The 26449-nt window shown below is 41.3% G+C and overlaps 1 protein-coding gene across 3 annotated transcripts in view; it reads right to left on the reverse strand.

Moving 5' to 3' along the window:
• LOC111946946 (uncharacterized) overlaps nt 1–26449 on the reverse strand; it is a 508119-nt gene that overhangs the window by 112315 nt on the left and 369355 nt on the right. For 2 of the 3 annotated variants that reach the window (XM_078942016.1, XM_078942017.1), the window contains exon 10: nt 18077–18188. In XM_078942016.1, the coding sequence (XP_078798142.1) occupies nt 18077–18188 (112 nt within the window). Of the gene's footprint in view, nt 1–18050; nt 18189–26449 lie in introns of those variants that run through there. The other variant, XR_013653695.1, reaches the window with a different exon arrangement.

Raw genomic sequence — 26449 nt, forward strand, 5'->3', positions numbered from 1 at the left:
AAAAGGAAAAAAAAAAAAAAAAAAAAAAAAAAAAAAAAAAAAAAAAAAAAAAAAAAAACAAATTCAAACCAAACAAAAGATAATTCCAAGGAAATTCTGGAATAATTTCCACAGATCATCAGGGGAAATAATACATTTATTTATGTGCTGCACTATGAGCATGGTGAGTATATTGGAGCTCATGGCAGGTTTTCCCTTCATACCTTGCAATTTTCTCACTTTGTCTCTTAGCAACGGGCACAACGTTGGCTTTGTCAGCTGCGTCAAGAGCGTTTTTATCCGAGGCGTTCTGACAATGTGTGGGCAACTTACGTGTCTTCAAATGAGTTACTTTAATTTCACAGGTTTTAATCTTCATTAGGGTTCAACACGGCTCTCAGTGATCTCCTTCAGAAACGACCGACGGCGTCCTTCCCTTCAGAGGCTGCTCCAGTCACTTAGGTCCCAGAGGGATTCAAACAGTTCAGAAAACACGTCAACTTACAGTTTTCCTTAGAAACACCATAACCCCAGACATTTTTTAAGGTGGGTATTATCTGTACTTTTGTCGTAACAACTGTCATACGAAGTCTGGTAGTCGCTTATAACCGGGACCCATGTGTGGAGAAAAGAAGTTTGTCCTTCAAAAGTTTGTCCTTCAAAGGTCCCAATGATTTCTATCTCTGTCCATGTACCACAAGGGTGGGCAAACTACGGCCCGCGGGCTGGGTCCGGCCCGCCTCCATGTTTGGTCCGGCCCACTGAACACTATCAGAGACACATGTTATTTTTTTAAATCTGGCCACACGATCAAGACGTGACATTTTATTCCCCCCTTCTCCAGTCTGTGCTCCAACCTGAAACCCTAGATAATGTATCAATATATTTTTCCTGAATTTTTGTCTTTGAAAATCATAGAGTGTTATTTGCTCATTGTTTTATTTCATAAATAATGTTATTTATTTTAATAACCCCTGTGCTATCTTAGATGACCCCCCCCCCCCCTTACATTGACGTGTTCTCCCTACCATGACAAAGGTGGATAAAGGTGGAAAGATTTCATGTAATCCACGGACACAGTGAAGATCACAAATCATTGAAGAAAAAAGGTTCAGAGCACTGTCTAGTGGGTCTAGATGACCCAACTCCCAATGTTAAAGTGCCAACAGAGAAGGAAAAATAAAGCAGGTAACCACTTAGCTCTCCTTTTCAGAGACACAAAGGAGAGCACAAAGATTTCATTTGTGAGAATTATGATTTATAAACTGATCAAAGCGTTTTGCCCCGCCAAAATAAAGGTGTCCCTGGTTTTCAGGTGTAGTAAAGTAGAAATGTTAAGTTTATGTGCAAAAATGAAATGAACACAGCTAACCTTACTATGCATGGAGACAAAAGGATCCTCATTTCTGTGAAGATCCTTAAAAATGTGGGTGACCTCATTCCTGTCTGTTCAAATGTTGAACCATATCAGCCTTAAAACATTCATAATATTGATGAATTGAAAAAAAAACTTAACTTTTTAACACTCTTCATCCATTTATGCAACTGGCGTAGTTCTAACTAAGGTTCTGACGCTAACGTTTTTAGAGTCCCACTTCAACTCTATTTTTATCTATTGTAAAATTGTTACTGGTGATCTTTTTTATTATGATTAAGCAGTTTTTAGTAGAAAAAAAAACTGTCTTTTTTCTGAAGACATTTTCTGCAAAGTGGCAAGAGCTCATTAGAAATTTGACTCTGAGTTGTGGGTGGGACTGTTGGCCCCGAAGTAAGCCTGCGTTAAAATCTCAGCATTCTTTGTTTACACTCTCCTGCTAGCATATAGCTTCCCACAACCCCAAGCTAACAATAGCAGAGCAAAAAAAAAAAAGGCATGCAATATTGGAGCTATCCAGCTGTAGAGGTTTAGATTCCAGATTCCAGCTCAGATGAGGAAAATGAAAATGTTTTTGGATCTGCAAATTCGAATTGGAGTGGAGAAGGGAGACGTTGGCCCGCCCATTTCAGTTGCTGTGTCACAAACCTGGGTTTTTTCAAACTGTGGGTTTATAGGAATACTAAGAAACATGGTTTTAATCTTAACTTATTTTATAGATGTCCACCCTCATGAGAAAAATTCAACAAGAACATGTTAAAAACACCAAAAACACGATTATCATTGAAGTGGATCTTTAAGTCCACTTTAAATCCTAAGTTTGATACGTCATTGGATGAATGTATAACGGATGATTGCATGATTGTGTATTATTCTTATGTGATTGCTTGAAGTAAACTATTTCAAATCAAAAAAATCCAAAATCAAGTAATGAACGTAAGTCAGCAGATTCGGATTTGGAGAAAAGACGCTTTTCTCAGCGTCGGAATCCGTTGGAACTACAGTAAATGTGTAAACAGTCGAAGAGCTGCAGTACACAGACACCTTGGAGGGGTTCTCAGGTCAGAGTAGTCACAACCAGGCAGATCTAAAGTTTTGGTTTTGGAGAAACCACCGTCCACCCTGAGCTCATTCTAGGGACAGAGAACAGAAATCCACTCCATGGTGAATTCCCACTGATTTGACAAGTGTGGGTTTGGAGAATGGAGAGGCGTCTCACTGAGGTAAATGAGACATTTCTAACAGAAATCAACGTCAGCCAATGTGACCGACGGTTCACCTCCAGAATCTAAGAGGAGAAAACACAAACAAAGGTACACAGCAAATACACAGTCAAAGCCCAGGGCTTAAGGGACACTCCTCTGCTTCCTTTCCAACCTCACGTTGGAGTTCACCTGATCCAGGTAATAAGACTATAGGGAGACATGTGAAAAACAAGAGGGACAGTGGCCTTCAAGAACAGAGCTGTGACTGTTGGTGGTACAAGATAAAGCAAAACTTGGATCCATGTATGGTTCTACACATTTATGTATGTAATGGTTTGGGTTGGGTTCCCTTAAAGGTTTTTTTTAGTTCTTGATATATTGAATGTCTTCTTTCATCAAAATGGACCAACAGGTGACATGTTAGGAAATGGCCAATCGGGTCTACAATCACCTGTACAAGAGGCCACACTCCCCATTTAGCCACCACTTTATTCTAAAACAAAACTAAAAGACATTTTCTCTGTAAAGTTAAATGCTACAGCACTGATTTAGTTGGATTATTTTACATTCAAATGACAGGGGTAACAGTCCAGCTCTGGTCACTTCAGTCTTTGCTTTGCACTGCTTTATTTTGAAAAATGAACAGATTGTTTTTACTCTTGTAAAAGACTTCCTGTCTGCTATTTCCCACCAATGAAAATGGAGGAGCTTCACTGTGATTCGTATGCAGTTCAGAGTAGAATGTGATCAAGATCCTAATAAAATATTCATCTTTGACACCAAATTGGGTTCAGACCTATTTTTGTACATTCCATATAATCATTGATATCAATTCTTCCATAGTCCACATTAATTACACAAAAGCTTAAAGGACTGTTTAAACTCCAATATTTCTTTAAACTGACATTTAACAATTATTTTATTATTTTTCTGTTTTGTTTTAAATGTAAGATACGCATACACCTCAGTTCCCCTCCCACTGCTTGGATGCTCTGATCACAATCTGATCCCTAAAGACACAAAGAAATATTATTATGTACAGTTATCTATTTGCTTGTTTGATCGATATCTAGTGAGCTGTAATTTTTACAAACACTTGTTTTTTTCTTTGATGAATGAATTTCTCCCTGTGAGGTACATAAAGTTCAATTCAGTTCAATTCATCTTTTTTTAATTCAATTCCATTTCAAAGGGCCTGAACAGTTGACTGCATTTGAGAACTGGAATGAGTGACATCTCCCCCCTTGGTGTTCCAAACAGGAAGTACCTGCTGGCTCCAAGAAGCATCAATGAGAAATAAACAGCTGTTACTCAGTCATTCTATTGGTCAGAAGAACCATTCTAGGTCTGATACCTTGTTCTTGATAATCTCTTTTTTTTGTATTTGAAGTTATTGAAGTTATAATCTGACCAATCAGATGCCTCAATAAAAGTAGGTGGAGCCTGCTGGCCCCCACATTTAAAACGTTTGACGGATGCTTAGTAGGGGTGTGGAGTCCTAACAAGCTCACTTCTGTTTGGTGAGAGTGATAGCCATAGGAATGAAGACACAGACCGACACGGACCAATCATTGCTTACTGACGCCGTTTGGCTCCATATTGTGGAAAATTTGTGACTGAATTGAATTTCATGAGTTGGAGCCAGAAGTAAACTATTTTTCTATGGGGGACGTCACACTCACTAACTCCAGTTCCCTGACACAGTCAAGGGCCTGAACATTTTAATTCTTCTTCTTAATAGAGGCGTTTGATGAGCTATAGATTTTGGGTCAGACATTTGGCTTTTGCGGCTTGATTTTTAAAGTAACAGATTTTGAACTAAACCAATGGTTCATGAAAAATTAACCAAATTATAATGTCCCCCCTGGACTTATCCACCCACCCTTTACTCTAATGTTTGTTGTTGATCAGAAAGAGCCTAAAAACAGAGAAATCGTGGTGAGTTATATACAGCAAACATCACTGCTTTGACAAAAAAGTGGACGTCTCACAAAAGATAAAAGAACACCAAAGACAGATATGTCGGAATCAGCTTTAAAATCAAAGCATGTATTCTTTTTGATATGGTTTTACACACAAACAGAAAGACAATACAGCGCTGGCAGCGACACTATGTGAGCTACAAAAAACTAGCTTTGCGTTCCTGTTGAGTCCGGTTTCCCCGCTGAAGTGGAAAATAGTTCTTTAACTTCATAAAGCGAACAGAGGATCCAAATTTTCTCTGCACGTCAGTTTCTCCAGACATTTTTTAGCTCATTTAAGATGTATTTTGACAGAACTGGCATGTGGGTGACAGAAGGGCATCTGACAGGTGGTGATGGACCAAGATCCACCAGTAAGACAGGATAGAGGGATGAAGAGGCCGAGAGCCAGATGGAGTCTTAGCTCTCGCTTCCTCTCCCCTGGGAATCCAGATCTGAGATCTGAGCCACAAAATGAAAGACCAACATAAAAGAGGAGTGTAGAAAAATTTGCACGTGGGAAGATATGCTGGAACAGAGCTGATGCATTTTTAATTTCATCAATAGCAGGGAAAAGAATGTTTTCTTGCCAGAGAAAATCATTAAGTTCAGAGTTAAACTGCAAAGGATTTACAATCCTTGTATGTTGGTGTGTTCAAACATTTTACATTTTAAAAGTATTTTAACTTTCTTTTTAGTCTGACTTGCTGTTAATGTTCAATCCTAGCACAGTTTGCGACTGAAGTGCTTCTGAGCTTATGAACTTGTCAAGCTTTGCCGCAGTTCCACTAAGGAAGATCTACCTCCCAAATGCTGCATTCAGTCGATAACACACATTTAAGCGACCGCTTACAATGAAAAGTCTATGTAAACGCATCGCTAGGCAAGTTTTAATCAGGCTCTACGTACAAAACATGCAGCGACTGAACCCATGCTGACAGGTTAACCAGGTGGACTTTGACCAATCAGGGACTTGGATATATAAGTGACGTATGGGTAGCGTTGTTTTCAATTCTGACTTTTGATATGAATTTTGACTTTAAAACTGTTTCAGACTGTTGATTCATGAACTCTGACCTGAACCGAGTCAGGTGAGGCCTTCTCCCAACGATTTCTGCTTCTTCAATGACCACCCGGATGAATCCTTGTTAATCTTCTACTGGTTTGGGTCAAGGCTTGTCACTCCATGAAAGGTTCTTAACTGTTGTGGATTTTCTCCATGTTTGGACGATGGGCAACAATTTGTATTTCTGTAGTCCCAACGTGACAGAAACGCTACAGGTACATGTGCCTCAGGCTTTGGTACACATTTGACTATGGCCTTTGGCATGACACCCACTCCCCAGCACTTTTTATAGTGTCCTTACTAACATTTCATTTTCCTTCTTACTTTAATTGGTTTCAGTATAATCACCTCCTTTACTGTCTTCTAATAATCCTCCCATTGTTATGTTTACATTTTTTAAATTCTTTTCAACGTTGATAAACGTTAGTGTGTTTTGACAGAGATTCCTTTTAAATTATTTTCCTTTAAAAGCTCTAAACTGTAAGTTTTTCTTTCCCACGAAAAAGACTGAATGAAACGGTAAACGGTACAAGTGTAACGATTCATTTAACAACGATCCGATTCATTTCAAAATCTGTGGTTGACAATGCGATTCATAGTCTAGAGTGGTTGATTTAGAATTAACTGATTCTCTGACCTAAAATGGATCCAAAACATCTTCAACCAGTGAAACTCAGACAGAAATTCCTGCTACTGAACAGTGAAGTTTTCCAGATTTCCTGGATTTCTTCCAGATCATCAAGTTAATGAAATCTGTGTCCAAACCAACAAGTAAACTAGAATGAATGTCAAATCCATTCACATTTTAGTTTCCTAAAGTTCACCACTGTTGTTTTTCCACATTCAAAGAATCCAAAGGGAACATTCTTAGAACATTCTAGACACTATATGGTCACATGTCTTTGCTAAATTCAAAGTCTTTCCACACATTGGACTGGAATGATGGACTGATCCGTTTTTGCCGACGTCACACGTGTGTTGTCTGCTGTGATGACACTTTAATGGTGTAGTAAAATAAACCTATGGTGCCTCTATCCAAATGGTCTCTTCCAACATCTATTTAATTGACTTATTTCAGTTTGAAACCATTTTTCAATGGTATAGGTCAAATTGATTAACAGCTTGCCTTAGACAGATTGATCTGGATGGATGTAGGAATATAAATGGATTAACCGTTGCATCATTATACCAAATGGCACATGAGTTAGGAGCTCAGTTTAGGTCTGATGCCACCGAGTTAACAAGTCAAAACAGCTCACTAACACTAGATATAATGTAAATTGATAATTGAAGACTATAGTTGCTTGGTGAAGACGTGCTGTCACAATTATAAATCCTGAGAAAAACAACGCTTGTCTCCATTATTTCACATTGTTGATTTTTTTTAAATATCTAAAAACTTCCCCCATAGCCACCTGAGTCATTTTAATCATTAAAACAAATGAACTAAACTGGAAAAGATCTTCAAACATTTCTTCAAAGCACTTCTGCTTAATGCATCAATTTCACCGTTTGTGGGATTTATGTGTCCATGAGGCAAAGCATTTAACTGTTTGTCATTGCTGCTGTTTCCATGGCACTGCTGCTTTATTTTAGCGCAGTAATGTGCTTTTAAAGATTAGATAGCTCTTTTATGTGAGCCAAGAACTGTTTACTGTCCTCTTTAGGTCAGTTTGAGATACAGTGATCTCAACTTTCAGAGGACATTCTTGTTTAGACGGATCATGCATTCATCCGACCAAATTTTCTGTGTCTCATGGTTGTGGTGTTATGACACTGTTTTTAAGAAAATTCTGTTAAGGAACTACAAGGTAGCTTTTAGGATGACGACTTATCAGCGCATGCCGGGTAACAAGACACAGAAAAGCAAGTAAGAAGCGTCTTCAGCGGTGTTAAAATAAACGTTCTAACAAGTATGGAGTTGGACCCTTTTTTCCTCATTGATAACACAACAATCATTACTTTAAATTTCTCTGCGGCTCACCCGATGCTACATTCCTACCCGATTTACATCACGTGACCCCTGGCTACGGTGGCCGTTTTAGTTCAGTTGTTCCGTATTTTGACAGAGGAATCTCAGAGCGAACTGTAGCTCAGTCCGATTGGACACGAACTGAGACCACCTCTAAAGATGGGTCAGAAAGCGGTTCCTGGTCCCAGATCAGTGTATTCAGACTGAAAATTTGTCCCGGATTCTTGAGGAATTTTCAAGTATTTTGTTTAAACAAAACTGCTCTGGATTTTAGGATTTTGTTTAGGGGGTTCTTTGAGCAAAAGTGGCAGTAAAGAGAGGTACTTTTAAAACATAAACACAGATGCTAAGTAAGGATGTGTCTAATGTGACCAAAGGAGAGGTAAATAAGTCACAAAGTCTGACAGGCAGGACAAAAACCAGAAAACAAAGCAGAGGCGCAGAAGAGCAGAGCGCAAGCTCCCATTGAATTGTAATTAAAGGGGAAAATGTCATTAATTAGCAAACAGGCCAGCTGTGGCGCTCTTTAAAGCCCTGCTTCCTAACATTAAATATAGATTACAGAACATGCAGAACACACACACACAGATGGAGACAAAATAACAGTGATGCACAGATCTAATTAGTGGGATTGATTTTCTCTAACCCCAGTGGTGAGACAGCAGTAGGAGAGTCAGATTCTCCAAATGCCACTCCTCTGCTGGAATCCTGCCGCTTGGGGGTGGGGGTGGGGGTGAGGGGGGGTCGAAATGAAAGACAAACTGACAGAAATATAAGGAAATGGGAGAATGGAGAGCGCAGAAAGAGGGAAATATGTGCAAGCTGCTGTCTGCGGAAGCAAAGGCAGAGGGGAAATAATTAAAACCACCGGGGAAGTTGAGGAAGACAGCAGGAGGAAGATGGAAAGGTGGCCTTTACAGGAAGTCTTCAGATAAAGTGGGTGCTGGGAATAGATCTGGGAACCAAGATAAAGTCATGGAGCTGCTCAAGTGTTTAATATGGGACCACAGAGACGTGAGAAAAGAAAAAGACAGAAAATGAACAACTGAAAAACAGAGTTTTTACTGGTTGGACATGTTGACCTTTCAGGACCAGGAGACCCGTCTAAGAACCCTGTAAATACACATCCCCTCCTGGATTTCTGTGGGATTTTTTGTGAATTAATGACTTTTAACTCAATATGCATTAATAGATGTGATTTTAATTTAGAAAGAAGGCCTGGAGGGACGGAATAAAGTCCTACTTGACGTTTTTCGGTCTTCAAAATGAAGATTTTAAGCCCCAATTATACTAACAGCAGGAAGTAACGGCAGCATAATGTCGGCCATTAATGAACCGTTTTAGGTTTTGAACAATCTGAAAATTCACACCGGGATAATCAAACAGATGTCCTATCACTCGCCGCAACATGATACCCAAAATCAGAGTAATACCTTTCCAATAGGGATGTTAAGAAAAAGGAATACATATAAAAAAAGATCAAGTATATTGGTTGAAACCACAGGATCCCTGTGGCGATACTTTGTGTCAGGGCTTGCCGGTTCAGTCGGCGGTTGTTCTTCCCCTTCTGGGGCGGCTGAGGTCCAACATTGCAGCCTCATTGCTGTGGAGTGGACCCATTGACTGTAAAGAGGAACTGGACAAAGTTACCCCTCCCCCCATGGCGTTCCAAACAGGAAGTACCTGCTGGTTCCAGAAAGCCAAAATCACATAGACTACAATAGAGAAATAAACAGCTGTTACTCAGTCATTCTATTGGTCAGAATAACCATTCTAGATATGTCTTTTTTCTTAACATGTTCTTGCTATTCCTAATTTTATTTTTATATTTTGTCTTTCTTCCAAGTTAATCAAGTTATAATCTGACCAATCAGATGCCTCAGTAAAAGCACGTGGTGCCCACTAGCGACCACCTAGAACGTTTTAATTGACAGATTCTACCGAGCCGCTTTCAGTGGAAGGGGTGTGGACATCCAACAAGCTCACTCATAATGGCAATGTCAATGTCTCTATATGGCACTACTGTTGCCATAGAAACATTGACTCAGACTGACCCGGACCAATCCCAGTTGACTGGCTCCAAATGGCGGCGTCCATATTGCAGAAAGATGGCAACTGATTTGGCCTCATTCTGGTGTTTTCTACTGATGACATCACACTCGGCTGTGTAATAGGTCTATGTTGCAGATGCTTTTCTGCACATCTCAGCTGTAACCAGTGCTTCCTTGAGTTCCTGTTGCCTCTCTATCAGCTGGAACCAGTCTGTCCTCTGACTTCTGGCATTAACCAATTTATGCCAGCAGAACTGTTGATTACTGGATATTTTGGGACCATTCTATGTAAACCCTAGAAAGGGTTGTAAGAAAGAAATCCCAGTAGATCAGCAGTTTCTGAAATCCTCAGACCAGCCTGTCTGGCACCAACTACCATGGTTCAAAGTCACTTTGTTCACCTTTTCTTCCCAGTTCTGATGCTCGGTTTTAACTGTAACAGATTGTCTTGACCATGTCTACACAACTACACAGAGAAAGTTGCCATTCTATTTGAACACAAATAGACTCTTGCTTTGAGTTGCTGCTATAAAAAACCTGAAAAAGTAGGAAAGACGTCCAGAAATAGGCAATTATAGCTATTTATAGCTTTTCCCAAAAGTCCAACTGAGTCTAAAAGTATTGCGATATTATTAGTTTGGATTTTGCTGGTGAGGAAACCATTTCAGTGTTTTGCTGCATTATGATAGAAGCATGGAGCTCCAACCCCTTTTACCTGCCTTTTTATTGTATGTTGATGAGGCTACATTGAGTTGATATCAGTGCTCAACCGAATGCATTCACCCAATTGTTGACCACATTTGAGAAATGAGAAGGTGGAATAAATACAAAAGATGTCAATGAGCAAGCAGAGCTGAAGGCACATTTGCAAAGGCAGCTGGCATTATCTTAGTGTTTTAGAGATTATGTACGACTATAAGATTAACCCTCTAACGTTCCAGCTCCATGCATTCCAGTCGTCCCGCGCTGCTTTGTACAAGCCTGCAGCATTGTCCTGACATGCTTAGCTTGGCATTCACTGGATTTTTATCTCCATGCTAAATTGGTCTACTTAGAAATTTCATCATTTGGCACGTGAGAAGCACAATGCGACACACCATCTGGAAATGCGGTGAAGGAATGTTTTTTGTTGTTAGATTTGAACAATTTTTGCTTGAATGTGTCTAAAGATCTTCTACACACTCATTTAAATTAAACAAATTGGACAAGATAAAAAGGATAATGTATGTTTTAATATATTGCATATTTGTCATTCTTACATTATTCAGATGAAAAATGGTTCATTTGAGCACAATAAGAAATAACTAAATACAACTCATTTAACTTAATATGACTTAACTATAAACATCTTTCTAGGCCACTAGATTTGGTCTGTCAGCTCGTAAAACAGATTCATAAAAGGCTAATATCTTTATTTAAAGTTAAATGGAAAAGAATAACTGTGGAACTAATCAGAACTAATCAAGTTCTTGAGTTACTAACGCGTGTCTTTCTTTGTAGGACTGAAGTTGGGCACCAGGAGAAAAATATTTATAACTTTCCATCTTTTGCGCCTCCAAGTACGAAACACAAAGTGATGGATAATAAAACATTCTACTAATGCAGCTTTGAGGCCAAACAAACTGTGGGCCTTTAAAGTAATCTGAGGCATAAAATAAGTTTTGCAAAGCGCCCGAGGACATAAAAATCCATCCTCTGCAAATGGCAGGCTGACAAATAAAACTACTTCCTCCTCAGCTGAAGTATTTGTACATTCCCACAGACTCCTATTGATATTTTCTGGTGCACGGTGTTTCTTCCCCCCGCCTTTATTACTTTACTCAAGCCAGGTGATTGTATGCAAGAGACTGTGCGAGTGAGAGTGTGTGAAAGTGTTGGTGGTAGCAGCGTAGCTCCCAGGCTATCAGAGTCTGGTGCACTGTGGGAAAACAGGAGGCTTTTGTCTTCTTTCATGGTTTACAGCACTCTTTTGCTGCTCTATCGATCTTTCCCTCCATCTCTCCCACACACTTGGCCCCATCCCCATCACCACAGTCTTGTGTGAGCGTGTGGGGGAGGCACAACTCATTTCGTCCATCACTGGTGTGGTTGCTGCCATTTACTGTGCAAAAACAGTTTCCCACAGGGTGAGAAAGTGCAAGCTTGAACTGAAAACTAACATTTCGCTAAATTATCTCTGAGATTGCATCATCTCCTCCGATTACGGTCCAAATGTAGGGCAGCCGGAGTAAAAAGCGGTGGACGCCCTTGCACCAGGGGACTTCTTAGAAAAGGTGTTGGTAATTGACAGGAAATGTAACAAGTTTTTCTTCCAATAAATGCATAGATTTGAGAAAAATGTGTGAAAAAACACCAGAGGGAGGCTGATTTCCTTGGTAGCAAAAACCTAAATATACAACAAAAAAAGCAGTTGTGACGCAGAGTCACTGAGACAGTTCTCTAGAAGATGAAGCAAAAATCACTTCACTCGCACCATAAAGAGGCGTGAGATCTTTTTAGCGTTGTAAGGTCGATGCCTGCATCTGCAGACAATACATCTCAGTGCTATAAGGCATCCATACTGGACTTTCTGGTGGTGAAATTACAAAAAAGGCATAATTTAGACTTGGACAAGTGCAAAACCTCCCATTACATTTATTATATAATTAATCTGGTTGTTAGACAAGGAAAGCAACTTTCTTTGCTCTTTTTGGTCAAAGTATAGAACAGTCTTTACATTTTACTGCATTCACTAAATGGGACTGAGAAATGCTCCCTACCTGCCACTGGTCCATGGATAAATAGGGATACGTCCAGTGATTTCCATGAACCTTTAACACACGAAGCGGCTTTGTGGCTTTTACTATAAGCGCCCAACTATGAACAGCAGTAACTGTGGAAAAGAATTGCCATTCCACATGGTTTTGCGACTGGGAAAGCTCATCTGAGCTCCGGTGTGGACCAAAGAAGCGAACCACCTGTAACTGTGGAGGAGCTACAGATATTTAAAGCAAACTAACTTTTAAATAGCCTAAATAGGAGCCACAGGCTTCAGTAAAAATGGCACACAGAGCTTATTTTATTCCAATCATATCTCTGAGGAAGGATCCATCTCAGATGACAGCATTTAGTTGGAAGCACTCTAGTCCCTATAGTGCACCAGACATACCTGAAAACACAAAACATTAGAATCCACAAACAGCCTGGTGCTGTCTGAAGTAAAAATAGTGACCAGTCTTTGTTAAAACTTCCCTTATTAGCCAAGAGAACATGTTTCTAACATCCTTTTTCTTTTTGTAATTAGTCTGACACTTCTGCTGTAATCACGTCTTGTTAAGTAAATCTTCTGAAGTTATAACGCCTTTTTGAAAAACAAACTAAAATGGATCATATAGGGAGGAAAAGAGGAAGGCCAGTGAGTTTTCTGTACAGACCCTGAAAAACAAAGAGCTGCTGGTCTGATGGAGGAATTGACGTTTCCTCCCCTCACACCGTTTCCCTAATCTGGCTGATTTGATAAGGAATCTCATTCCCCCATGCGTGGCCGAGCTCAGAGACCATATCCAGCTCCGCCTCATACGGTCCTGTCAATGCTATCTACCAACACTTATGGCAACCAGACAGGAAATGGGGCCCTGACGACGACGGGAGGGGCAAAGGCGTAGTAGCCATTGCTGCTGGAGCGTTGGCCCCCTCTCTGTGAAGGGCTCTGAGAGGCCCAGGCCGATCGATACCTATTGACAGACGTGGTAATTACATTTCATTAGCTTTCACTGCTAATCCACATGCCTCTGCTGGGGGATAGGAAGCGAGAGACAAAGAGCTGGAGAGGAAGACCGGACTAATGGAAGAGACGGGAAACAAAGACGGCAAAAATCCTAATCACTGGTTGGTCGTTTCAGAGACGAACATGCAACAAAGTGGTTTTGCTGGAAAGTTCCTTTCTGGGGTATTTCCTTTTGGCTGGCTTCAGTAAAATTCTGATTTTGTTATAGATAATGTTGTTTTTTTACCAAATATAAAAAAGATCTTTAACATCAATCCGTCCATCTTCCATATCTGTTGAATCACAGGGTTGCTGGAGCCAAACCGGCCACTGGCAGGAAAAGTAGGGTACACCGGAGTGCCCATGGTAGTTCCCCACAGGCATGGGGGAGACCATGCAACCTCTACACAGACAGGTCCCAGCTGGGATTTGAACCAGGACAGGCAAGAGTGAACCACTACACCACCCTTTAACCCAATTTCAACCTTTGGTGTTAGTGTTTTCTGTAACCCTTGTGCTATCCTAGGCACTTTACAATTGGGAGTTGGGTCATCTAGACCCACTAGACAGTGCGCTGAACCTTTTTTCTTCAGTGATTTGTGAACCTGTAAGGGTGGGATTACATAAATTCGCTTCTTCCCACTCCTGTTCAAGCAATAAATCAAACTCTACTTATACTTTAGTTAATGATCACTGTATTTAATTAAGCAAATGTGATTTAAGTGATGTTTTTGTTTTGTTTATTTTCTGTCATTTTAATCTATTTATTTCATAATTTATATAATGGGTTTGATAAATACATGTAAATTCGTTATTGCTTTGACTACAATGCTTGAAATAAACCAATAAATCAAAATTCAAATCAAATACCTCACTGGTGTCCATGGATTACATGAAATCTTTCCACCTTTATCCACCTTTGTCATGGTAGGGAGAACACCTCAATGGAAGGGTGGGGTCATCTGAGACAGCACAAGGGTTAAAGTCTCACTCCAACACTATGTGTTTTTGTTTTTTATTGTAACAGGGTTTCTACACGTTTCTTCAAGTGAAATTTAAGACTTTTTAAGACTAATTTCGGCCTAATTCAAAGCTCTATGGAGGAAAAAAACGGAATACTGTACATAGGGTCATTTGACAACTGGAGATATTCTAATTGTTTCCAATTTGTTGAAAACAAAGATGAAAACTATTCAGTGCATGTTTTGTACCGGAGATGAACTGCTTTCCACTGCCCTAGTGTCAATAAGCAACCTGTCTATGCACTATTGTACTCTATTGTATTACACTGCCTTGTGAAAGTATTCGGCCCCCTTGATCTTTTCAACCTTTTGCCACATTTCAGGCTGCAAACATTATGTCAGGACCCCTGGGCTTGTCTGCTTGTTTGGTCGTGTGTGTGTGTTTGAGTTTCAGCACCTGCGGCAGAAGTCAGCTCCGGCACAGCTGCAGACTCCGCCCCCCCTGCAGAGCTGATTGAGGCGGCTTCCAATTGCCTGGAGGGAAGCCTTAAAAGCTCCCAGGATCCTCTGCTCCAGGGGCAGCTGACTCCCTGGGAGGAATCTGTTTTCGGACTTGGCATTAGAAGTCTGTGGAAACGGCTTGGTTTTCCCTCTTGCGTGTTTTCGGTTAGGTTTTGTGTCTTCGTGACGTCCCTCTAGTTTAGGTCCCACTTTGGTTTAGTTATTTATTTCAATAGTGCCTGAGCCTTTAAGGTCGTTCCCTTCTTTTCACCCTTGTTGCTGTCACTCAAATGAACGGCTGCACTGGCAGCTTTTAAACCCTTTATATTATTTTCTTTATGTTACCTATTTTCTCCCTCCCTTGGAGATGGGATGTAACACATAAAGATATAAAACATTTAAAGATATAAAAGATAAGGATATACATTTTTTTGTGAAGAATCAACAACAAGTGGGACACAATCATGAAGTGGAACGAAATTTATTTCGAACTTTTTTAACAAAAAAACCCTGGAAACATATATTATTATTATATTATAATGTATATTTTTTCATGTTCATGTGATAAAATTGATGAGGTGGTGCTATAAACCTGATTGCTCTGTGAAGCCTCTCTAATTTAGTTTGAGAGTAAGTTGTTTGTGTTAGCTTTATAAATTCCCTTAATAATTTTTATGCGAGTGGAATAAAGTAATGAGCAGTGAATTACTTTTTAAATAAGGGATTGAGTAAAGTAATTTAATTACTATTCTATCTAGTAAATGAAAAAAGCAATAAATTACTCTTTAAAAGTAGTTTACCCGACACTGATTCTAGTTTACTTGTTTATTTGTACACATATTTAATCTACACAAAATTAAGAAATCCAAGGAATCTGAAAAACTTCACCTGCTCTGTTCAGTACCAGATATTTATCTGTGAGTCGCACTGGTGGAAGTTTTGGGAAATTGCTCTAAGAACATGTTAAAAACATCATTTTCATTGCAGTGGGTCTTTAAATGATTTAGATTAGTGATAAATCGTCGATTCCAAAGTCTCTTAATATAAATACCCGTGCATCCCCAATATTGGTAACGACTAAGCTATTAAAGTACCAATTACTAAAAGTATCAATTACTAATTAATAAATGAGAAAATGAAAGTGCGTGTGTCATTTCTAAATATTTTTGATTATTAGGTGAGTTTCTTCAAGGTCCCACATCATGTTGAACGGCCCCGTCAGTCACGTGACCACAGGACCCACGACGGTACATGTTACCCTTAGCAACAACACATCCCAGCATGAGAGGGGGATTTTAGAAAGAACTGTTACCTGGACAGTTTTTGATTGTTTTTGTTTTTCGGATAAGAAATATGATTGAATCCTAAAAGTGTGCTATTGCTCATCACTAATTTAGATCAACTTTGCCTGCTTGTTCTAAAATCATTTTTTTATTGAATTTTGGTCCAACAGACAAGATTTGAACTCAACTACATTCAACCTTTTTACCAGGGTCAGACTTCCTGACTTAAACACAGATCGTCTCTTTATCTTCTCCTCTCCACCTCTTCTTAACCCCGGCTGAATGTGTCAAAATGTTAATTTTACCTTAAATTACTTGGCATTTCAGCGTAGATATGGGCTGTGAAGAGCAGAAAAAAAAGATTCCTTTTTCTGCAGGTGAAAGAGCCAAAGAACCTCAAGTGATTTTTTTTTCCTTTGGTGTCTGTCTAGATAAAGCTTGTTTTCACTCTGGTATTCATCTTTTTAAAATATACTATTATTTCCCTCATTAGTACGAGGCTGGATAATAAGTTCAAGAACATTAGTGATCCTTTAATTAACATGCCTGGCCGTTTACCTTGAGCTGAGGAAATTAATTCATTCATCAAGCCAACCAAGAATTTGTGATCTTTGAGGCTCTACAGTCATGACAAACAGTCTGGGTTTCAGCTTTTCTGTGGAGCACAATTTTAAAGCAATTAGGGTTGCTTTGTCAGAGGACAATTAGTGACATTTTTCTCTGGTCAAAGGGCTGGTTGACAGTGTGGGTAAAGTGCTTTGGGAGGAAGAGGAAATCCAAGGTGTCTTGCTGGAATGTACACTTTTAGAGACCTTGCTATCTATATGCAGGAAAAGTAGCAAGAAGTAAAGACGTAAACAAAAAAGATTAGGTTTCGGAATACATAAATAAAAAAGAGTTTTGCACCAAATCTATATGAAATGTTGTGTCTTAAATAAGGTGCATGGATGACCGAGGTAAGGTAAAGGGATGGTTACTGAAACGCGGTGCCAAGTTTGGACCGGTGCTAAAAGCCTCGTTTCCGCCGAATGGTACGGTCCAGTCTGGTTTAGACTGGTCCAGGCACCTGAGGCGAGCGTTTCCAATCAAAGTTGGACCGTCACGGCGCAAGCAGGTGTAGACCAATTATGTAGATATGAGTCATAGTAGTGCGACTACAGCAAGAGCGAAGCTAACAACAACAATGGAGGTCATCCAGCAGCTCATTTTTCTCTGCTTGGCTTTTGATACGTCATAAATACAAAGCATTTAATGTTATTTGAGAGAAGATTGCAGGCGGCAAAGAGGAATGCACTGGTGCTGGTTTGTCGTGATGACTGTTTGCCAATCAACAGGCGTTTTTTTTTACATTTGAAGCACCGATGGGAGCACTGCTTAGGCACTGGAACCTTTTCAAAAGTAGCAGATATTAACAGGACAAAATCCAAATGGTACCAATAGCGATTGGGTACAAACTGGTCTTACACCGGTGCCCTGAATCATCCTGATCAAATCAATAATAACTTTGCAGGTGACAATTTGCAGCTTTTGTGTTTAAATGATGAGGAGATGTGCCAGGATGGTCTCCTGTATGACAGACGTAATCCTTCACCAAAGTACCAAACGAAGAGACCAGACAGGGCAAACCACCAATCCACACCATCGTCACTGACTAGATGGAAAAAAACCAAAGAGAAAAACCTGGTCTTTTCATAAACTAGTATAGAATTCCACCGTGACCCATTTAGGAGGAAAAGGCTTTGGAGAAAACACGATCATGCTGAGAATAAAAAACAAGGGTACCTGGACTTTGAGGAAGGAGCTTAGACAATATTTTACATGTAAATAGGATTAACATGGAGGGTTTATGGATCATCTGTGAAGCGTTCAGCCTGAAAGGTGATGTCTTCCAGCGAAGGTGTTAAAGACGCTGACTGACAGCAGACGACAGCCTCTCACCTTCAAAACGAAATGTTCATCCATGTGTGATTACTCACCTGTCATCTCCCCTAAAGCGTCTCTGCTCCAAACAGGAACTCAAACGCTCAGTGTTGTTGGGGCATTTGGCGTGAAGCTCGGGGGCTGACAGGGTTTTGTGGACTGGCGGATCTGGAAGAACATAGCAGGAGCTGGTTTGTAGGTTTGAATCCGATCACCTGTTGGACACAGAGATGCGAGCAGGCAGCCATTCTTAAAAAAAGCGAGGGGGAGGGGCATGGCAACGGCAGACAGACAGGAAAACCAAAACAGGGATATCGTGGACAAACTACAAGTATTTTGATCACACAATTGAAAAAACAATGAAATACATACTTAACATTATACACTTAAATGCTCATTTAGGACTAATTAAAGTGTGAATGTCCTTCATAGACAGGAATGGTCAAGTTTTGAAAAACCAGGCAGAGGAACACGGTGAAACTAACATTTTTGAAGTTGTTCTCTGACATTTTTCAAAAATAAAGTTTACAGAAAAAGTTGTCCTTGTGGTATTGTCTTCTGAAAAAATATAAGAACTGCAGAAGTGGAGGAGTTGCACACAAGATAAAACCCAGAAACACTGGTTTTTCCCTGAGAGTGCTGGCACTCGTGTCTGTGTGTGTGGGTGGGCGCTGATGGTTTAGTATGGAAGAGCCTGAAAATAGCCCCACTGAGCTAACAGTGTCTCTCTCCCACACAGCAGCAGCAGCAGCATGATCAGGTGAACACATGTCATCGATGGTCAGACAGGTTTTTATCTCTGTAGAGTTCCTGAAGGCGTAACCCTTCATCGATGTCAGGACTAATGTGTCGGAACAAACACCAACACTCTCCATTGACAAACTGCCCCCATGTAACCCGCCTTAAGCTGACTGTTGCTGTTATTGCTGCTGCTACGACACATTGGTGACAGAAACCTGCCGGATTTGAGCTTTTCTTCCTCCGTGTCAAATATAGGTGGATAGTTATTTGCTACATGAAGTTTTGTCCAGTAATATTTGGATTTCTGGTTCTGTATTTCTTTAGTCTGGATATTTTCCTTTTTTTCAATAGAGCTGTGCCTCGCCTAACGAACGTAAGTCCGTCTAGCAGAGCTTTTGTTGTGTGTGGCGTTCCATATTCAACATTTTCTTCAGCCCGGAAAGCATTCTGTTCCAGGTTAACACACAAAATCAAAGAAATTATAAAAAAAGGACGGAATTAGAGTTTGCCATGGCACAGAGGTATAGCGGTCGACGTCTGATTGAAAGGTCATAGATTTACCTTATGCTCTGCTTGTCACTAGCTGCTTTTCCATTGACTATAAAATTGTGAAAATTGGATTTGAGGTAATAAATTCACCCAATGGAAACATAGCTTTTTAGTAAAAGCTGGAATTAATTGAAAAAGGTTTTTGCGCTTGGAGTAGGTGGTTTTTGAGGCGTATCAAAATTGACATGTTTGGCAAAACTGCAATAGAAATAGAAACACTTTTTTCTTTGTTTTTTTTTTTTTAACTTGTCCTGTCCAACAGCTGGGCAGACAGATGAGAGCTGAAGGCCTCTTGTATTGGACATATTTTACTTTAACAACAGGGGTTATGAATCTTCTGAAAAACCAGAGGTATGTCTGAATAAACCCCTTTTGGAATGGAGGCCAGACTTTATTCATTTTAATCGTTTTTGAAAATCTTCTGTGTTGGACCAGAGGGAAAAGGAAAGGAGGGAAGAAGAGAGAGGGATGCTGGGGGGGGGGGGGGGGGGGGGTAAAACCATGAAGCAGCACAAAGCAACAAGCCACTGGATGTTTATTATTACGGTAAGGTACAGATGTAATACAAATCTCAAAGGGGCGGGGCCTGTCCTCACACACACTCAAGTGTTATAAACACACCTGTTAGCTGCAAAAATGTCCACATGTCGTCATGTACACAATACAGATAGTGTTCACACACGCATACTTATGCCTTCAAGCCACCTAGTGGGAGATATTTCATTCAGTCACGCAAACTCTTAGTGCAAAGGTGAGCTAACACCTGTGCTTCTTCTTCTAAAATTGATGATGGAATGTGAAAAGAAGGAGGAAGACCAGCCATCCCCACACCAAGACCCCCGCCGCAGCAGCCGCCGCAGCCAGAAGCCCCCAACGCCACGCAGTAGCAGGCACAGAACAACCGCCCCCCGGGTGACCGCGCCCGCCACCCAGGCCAGGGCCAGCAGGACCGCCACGAAGCCCCCTGAGCCAGAGAGCAGGGAGGCATGGGGGGAAAGAGAGTGCCGCCCCAGCCCAACCAGGAGAGCAGCCCCCCCGCAGAGCCAGGAGGGCCCAACGCCGGGCCCCACCCGAGAGGGGTGCCCACAGCCCCAGACAAGCACCCCATCACCACCCAGGGGTTCTGGGCATTCCCCCGCCCCAACCCCAGGTATGAGCCAGGACCCCCCAAAGGAGACCCGCTCCGTGCTCCAGGCAGCCATCCACCAGGCCCACGGTTGGTCCAGAAAGGTGCAAAACAGGGGCCAGCCACCCCCGCCCAGGAGGGGGGCACCCCAGAGAGAAGGGGGCCCACAAGGGTTGTTGTAGACATGGCCCGACCAAGCTCGGCCACAATTGGAAGTTTGGCGAGGCCCAGCACCCGGGGGGCAAGGACCAGAACCCAGCCCACAGGGACACAGACACCCCACATTTTTTCAAATGAAATAAGTCACTTGACCAACAAGCGGATACCGCACGTGTCATGTAGAATTGTTGGATCCACAGCTGCTCTGGAAAATCACCAACCACCTTTTACGTGTGAGGAGCTCGCCGCTCCACGGCCTGAAGAAGACGCCAACGTCTCCTTTGATCGATGATGATGATGATGATGAGCGCTGGAGCCGTTGCAGGAATGTGAACGTATCTGCTGTTAATCAAAGCATTGTTCACATCTGTCACCGTGTTTTTGAATGACTTTTGGCGTCAGTTGTTTTTGTGTTTATTCACATGATTATGATTCAATGGAAACAGTGTTGTTGTGAAATTGTGTTTTTTCAACATTTCTAGAATTTTAATAAAGTTTTGCACAAATGAGCGATTGAATCGCAGCCCATGTGACTTTGGGGAAGACGCTCTGCCGCCTTCAGTGTGTGAGTGTGAATGTGTCTGTGACTGTAAAGAGCTTTGGCCCGTAACGAAGGCAGGAAAGTGCCGTATAAGTGTTCACCATTTGCTGTCTTTGCCGTGTAAATTCTTTGTTCCATACGGAGTTTGTTTGTGGGGTATCACTGCCTTTGAAATCTGCACTTTGAATTATGAAAAATCGTTCTCTTTGACCGTCATGTTCAGACACTAAACTGGAGGAGAGGATCTTTTTTTATGTGAGTCAATGACTTTGAATGTTTACAGTTTCACCATCAAAAGCACACAAGCATCTAAAAGTGACTTTAAGCTGAATTAAAGTTATAAAATGAAGTTATTTATTTACAGATGTACTAGAAAAGTGTTGGGTTTGAGTTTGTGGAAACCTTCTGTAACATTAATGGAGTTTTCCTCCAGAACAGGTCAGCCAAGGGATTAATCATGTTGGTAAAGGTTCCCCTTTGTCCAGGTGATGTTCTCAATAAATAAATAATAATAATAAATTTACTTTTATTCATCCCACAATGGGGAAATTGTTCTCCACATTTTGACCCATTCCTTGGGGGGAGCGGTGAGCTGCAGACTGGCCGTGTTCGGGGGCGACAGCTGGCTGGGGAGAGCGGGGATCGGTCCGCCAACCCTTCGGTTGTTGGATGACCTGGTCTACCGCCTGAGCTAAACTGCCGCCCTTTTACTCAACCTTAAGTACAAGGATTGGTCCATTCTTAAAAGATCTGTAGAATTAAAATCATGGTTTTATTTCAATGTGATGCTCTTAAACCGTTTAATACCACTTAAATAACACACGCCGTTTGACCCACTGTAAGAAAGTCTTTGACCGTTTACGCGGTAGAAGACCAAAAACTAGCTGATTCCGTCGCAGAGACAAGTGGGGTTGCGCCCTTCCTGATTCATTTTATGTTAGTGTGTGCAAAGAAAGAATCAGCTGATTTACATTTGCGTGAACGTAAAAAAGTTACAGCCGTTGATGGAATGTAAACACTGAAGCTAAAGCTTCGGTTTAAAAAGGGGTTAGAGATCCATAGATCCTTTTTTCTTGAAGTGACAAACACTTGCTTACAAGGATTTGCCGTCACAAAAACCAAAATCCACAGTGATCATTCCTGACCCCACATTTGAAGTGAATCATTGAACTAGTGCCTTAAAATGAGTACTCTATTGATATAATAAATAACTATCCTACTTTAGGGGGTTCCAGAGATAATTACGAAACCAACAGTGGGAGAACATCTTTATGGCTCTGTCAGGTGATACTAAGACCTTATCTTGCCAAGATCTACAGTATTTTCTCTGCAAACTGATCTTTGGAGAGCCAGCAGCAATATTTCGACTTTTTGGAGATGCGAACGGACCGAGGCTGAAATTCCACTCTGGTCTTATCGACGGGTAGCCATCTAATCAGCAGCCGGTGCAATTTAGCTCAATGCACCTCTGGCCAGTCATCGCAGAAAACAGCTTAGGACTGAGCATTCTTGTAAGAAAAAGTCTGTCTGAACCGCAGACGGATAGATGGATGGGCGAACAGGAGTCAGGGTGGATACGAGTGGAAAGAAAAAGGTGAGAAGCCAACAGACTGAAAGCTCCCTCCTGGTTTTCAGATTGCTGCATGGATGGATATAACTCTACTTGTATTTGTAAACTATGAACAACACGGAAGGTAAGTGACGCAGCAGGGCGGCAGGTGATTGGAGAGATGGGGAGGAGGGGAAGGATACCTAAGATGAATTAGAGAGACATGATGAATGACGCAATATTTTCATGCCACGGGGAAACTATTGCACTTCAGATTAGAGGGGTGACAGAGTGGGGGAAGGAGGGAGAGAAGGCATTAAATGAATCCACAGGAATAAAGGGCTGATGGGAAAGAGTGGGGTGGTGGGGGAGGGAGGGTCTCTCACAGCTCTTGTAAAAAGAAGCTAGAAAGGTAATGTTCAGTTTGTCAAAATATCTGTCGTGTTCAAATTGGTCGCTTCAGAAAAGCTGACATTTTTAAAACGAGATATTCGATGCAGTTTGGCAGATTGCAGGGATTACGGTTTCAACTATTACTGGCAGAGCGTAATGAGGGTAACAGGAATGATTACTGAAAGAGAGAAGGAATTATTTTAGCTCTAGTTAGATCTAAAAACAAAAAGACCTGATTGTATTTTTAAGCTTTTGTGCCTGGAGCTCTTGAAATGGTAATAAATGATCCATTTTTACTAATACAATCCAAACAGCCTTTCTTTCCTGTTTGGTTATTTCTCTAACAATTCTCCAAAATGTCATCAAACGTTAATAAAATACTACTAAAAGTGAGGAACACCTACAGGCGTCAGACTCGACTTCCCTCATATGGGCTGTCAAACCTGTTCGGGCCATGCAGGTGGACCACACCAAATATCAGGGTTGTAAACCATTCAGTGAAGAACAAAGAAGAAAAAAAAAAAAGTACCGACCACCTATGCAACAACGTAAGGTATGGGTGAAGAATGTGAAACACAGGATTTTTTCTCCCATGCCCACCCCATGCCTGCACACTGCGCAAGGATCCCGTTAGTTCCCCTGGTAAGTGTTGCATGCATGCAGTCCATTATGATTTAGGAAATTAGGCAATTACAGTGTAGTTCGTGTGGCCACCCTACAGGCACCAGCGTACCACATGCACACCCGGCATTCGCATGATCAGTCAGGGGCCAGTACTTACATCTTGCTAGCAACTAGAGTGTGGCGTAATGGCGTTGTACGACAGCATCACCTGTCGGTCAGAGGATCGTCCAGCTTCCATTATTCTTTTAAATATTTCCCAATACACTTACTAAACACAACACAATGGTATGTTCCACTTTCAGGACATGTCTTGAAGTAGCTGGACGAACCTCAAGGGAAGTGTAAAAAAGTTGCCCCTCCATACGACTCCTCGCACCCCGACAACCCACAAACTGGCTACACCCTTTAACACTGGAGCGTGAGCAGCAAAATAACACAAGCTCCTTAAACCACTGTGACTTTGACTGTTTGTCACCGATTGGTGCAAAGGCACTTTACTCTGCGTCGGAATCAGCTGGTTGACGTTGATTCTGTAAGCACTTTCCTACTGGAAAATGCTGCATATTGGCGCAAAGCTCCCTTTCTCTGCTTTAGAATCTGCTGGAGTTACATCATCAGCGTTTCCGAATGAAGACTTTTGGAAGTCGAAAGAATGTCAACACTGGGACGAAAGCTCAGATGTTCAAGAGTAAATGTCAGAAAGCAAACTGAAGGTGTTAGAAAGTGACAGGAAGTAACATTTGCAAAGAGTTATTTCAAAGTAAAACAAGAAATAGGGTTAAACAGCTAAAAGACACAAAAAGGAACATATTTGTGGGGGGGGGGGGGGGGGGTAAACTATTAGGCTGAGCTAATAGGCTATGACATCTTCATTACTTTCATGAAGTCACATGATACCAGAACAGGGGTCACACTGTATGACCGAATATCAATCTAGAATTCAGGATGAAACAGTGAAACCAAAAGAGAAAAAGAACAGAGAAGCACGTTTAACAGATGGAGACGAGGAGAACGCTGACTGGAGACAGTCAGAAATACAGGACACGCACACCGAGGTCAAAGCCCTCCTCGAGATGAGCTGTGCTGTGTAATATCCAGGCTTCCGGACCACTGATCAGCCAATCCCGAGCTCCAATCAGACTGACAGCCAGCAGCCCGTCTCTCCCTCGCTTCACTTCACCGGCTTCTCCTCACATATTCATATCAACCCATACGCTGCATGCACAGACTTCCACCTTCATACAAATGAAGACCAAATTCCAGCCATATTTGCCTCAACACTCTTGTATCTGTCAGAAACTCCACATTAAATTCCCTTAAACTGAGAGACGGAGCTTGAACTCGACCTCAGCAGCAGAGAAGACTAAAGCACTGAGGTGACTTTAATGGTCTGTGAGGACTATAAATCCATGCCCACCATGCAGAAACCAGTGCTATGTCTTTACATGACTACTGTTGGTTTTATGATTTGGTTACTTGTTTAAAAAAAAACCTCATTAGGGCATTGAATGATATTTGAGATTGATGAAGATAGAAGTAAAAGAAGTGCATGTAGAATAAGGAGTGTTGCAGTAAAAGTGATGAATTGATGAAATAAATGAATAGGTTAGTTCAAAAGGGGCCCAAGTCCATGAGGTTTGTTTTTCCAGGAAATGATTTTAATTCCATAGCTTAAATGGAGGCTACACCAAATGATTAATACTTTACCCAGATTTAGCACCAGTTCAAAGCTTACAAATACTTTAATATGAAGCACCTCACTTCTATCATTTCAGAGGACTAGCAAACTGAAGTCTCTGGACTTGGGCCCTTCTTGAATTAAACAGGGGCACTGCCATATTGGATAACTAGTGCTGCCATCTATGGGATAAAGCTAAACCCATGCAAGAGACGCCCAAGTCCAGGAATTTGGCTTTAATGCATTTTAAATCTCAAGCATTGTCAATACAATACAACGGATGTGAGACTTTTTTGCACATAATCAGATATTTTTTCCCTTGAAGACCATAGATCATATAATATCTCTATTTTGAAAAACTGTGGACTTGGGCCCCTTTTGAACAAACCAATTCAATTGCAAAAAGAGTCTTTCAGCAGAACATTGAGGCAGCCGCCCTTAACCCCCGGCCAAATTGGCCCTTCCTGCGTGAGGTGGGCTTATGGGAAAGCGCACTGAGTCCTTCACTAGAACACCAAAAGTGTTCGCTCATCTGCAATGACTCACATATGAACTGAAGGGCCATCCCCGTTTCCAGCTATTCCAGTTTCAACTTTTCTGTGAAGGCTGTGCACGAGGTTGAGGAGCGTGTTTATAGGAACTTTGGACCATGGATCGGATGGTTGAGCAGGTCGACCAATGATCGAAGGGTACGTGGTTCGATCACTGCTGTCATTGTGTCCTTGGACAAGTCAGTGTGTGAATGTGTATGAATGACCCGGTGATGGTCAGAGGGGCCGTAGGCGGATACTGACAGCCCCGCCTCTGTCAATCTGCCCCAGGGCAGCTGTGGCCTCACCAGCAGTTACCATCACCAAGAATGAATGAGAAGTGAATGAACGAATAATGGAGACACATTGCAAGTACTTTGAGCATCTGGAAAAGCGCAGATAAATCCGATCCATTCTAGTATTATTAGTAGTAAACATGATATCAAGAGCAATAATGGTCATCACTAAACGCTAACTAGGATCTTTGATTTGGCTAAGACAGCTGCCACACCCTTAAAATCCTTCTTTGCTGACTTTAC

Source organism: Oryzias latipes, chromosome 23 (assembly GCF_053564925.1).
Source record: "Oryzias latipes strain Hd-rR chromosome 23, Olatipes_Hd-rR_3.1".
Classification (NCBI taxonomy): domain Eukaryota; kingdom Metazoa; phylum Chordata; class Actinopteri; order Beloniformes; family Adrianichthyidae; genus Oryzias; species Oryzias latipes.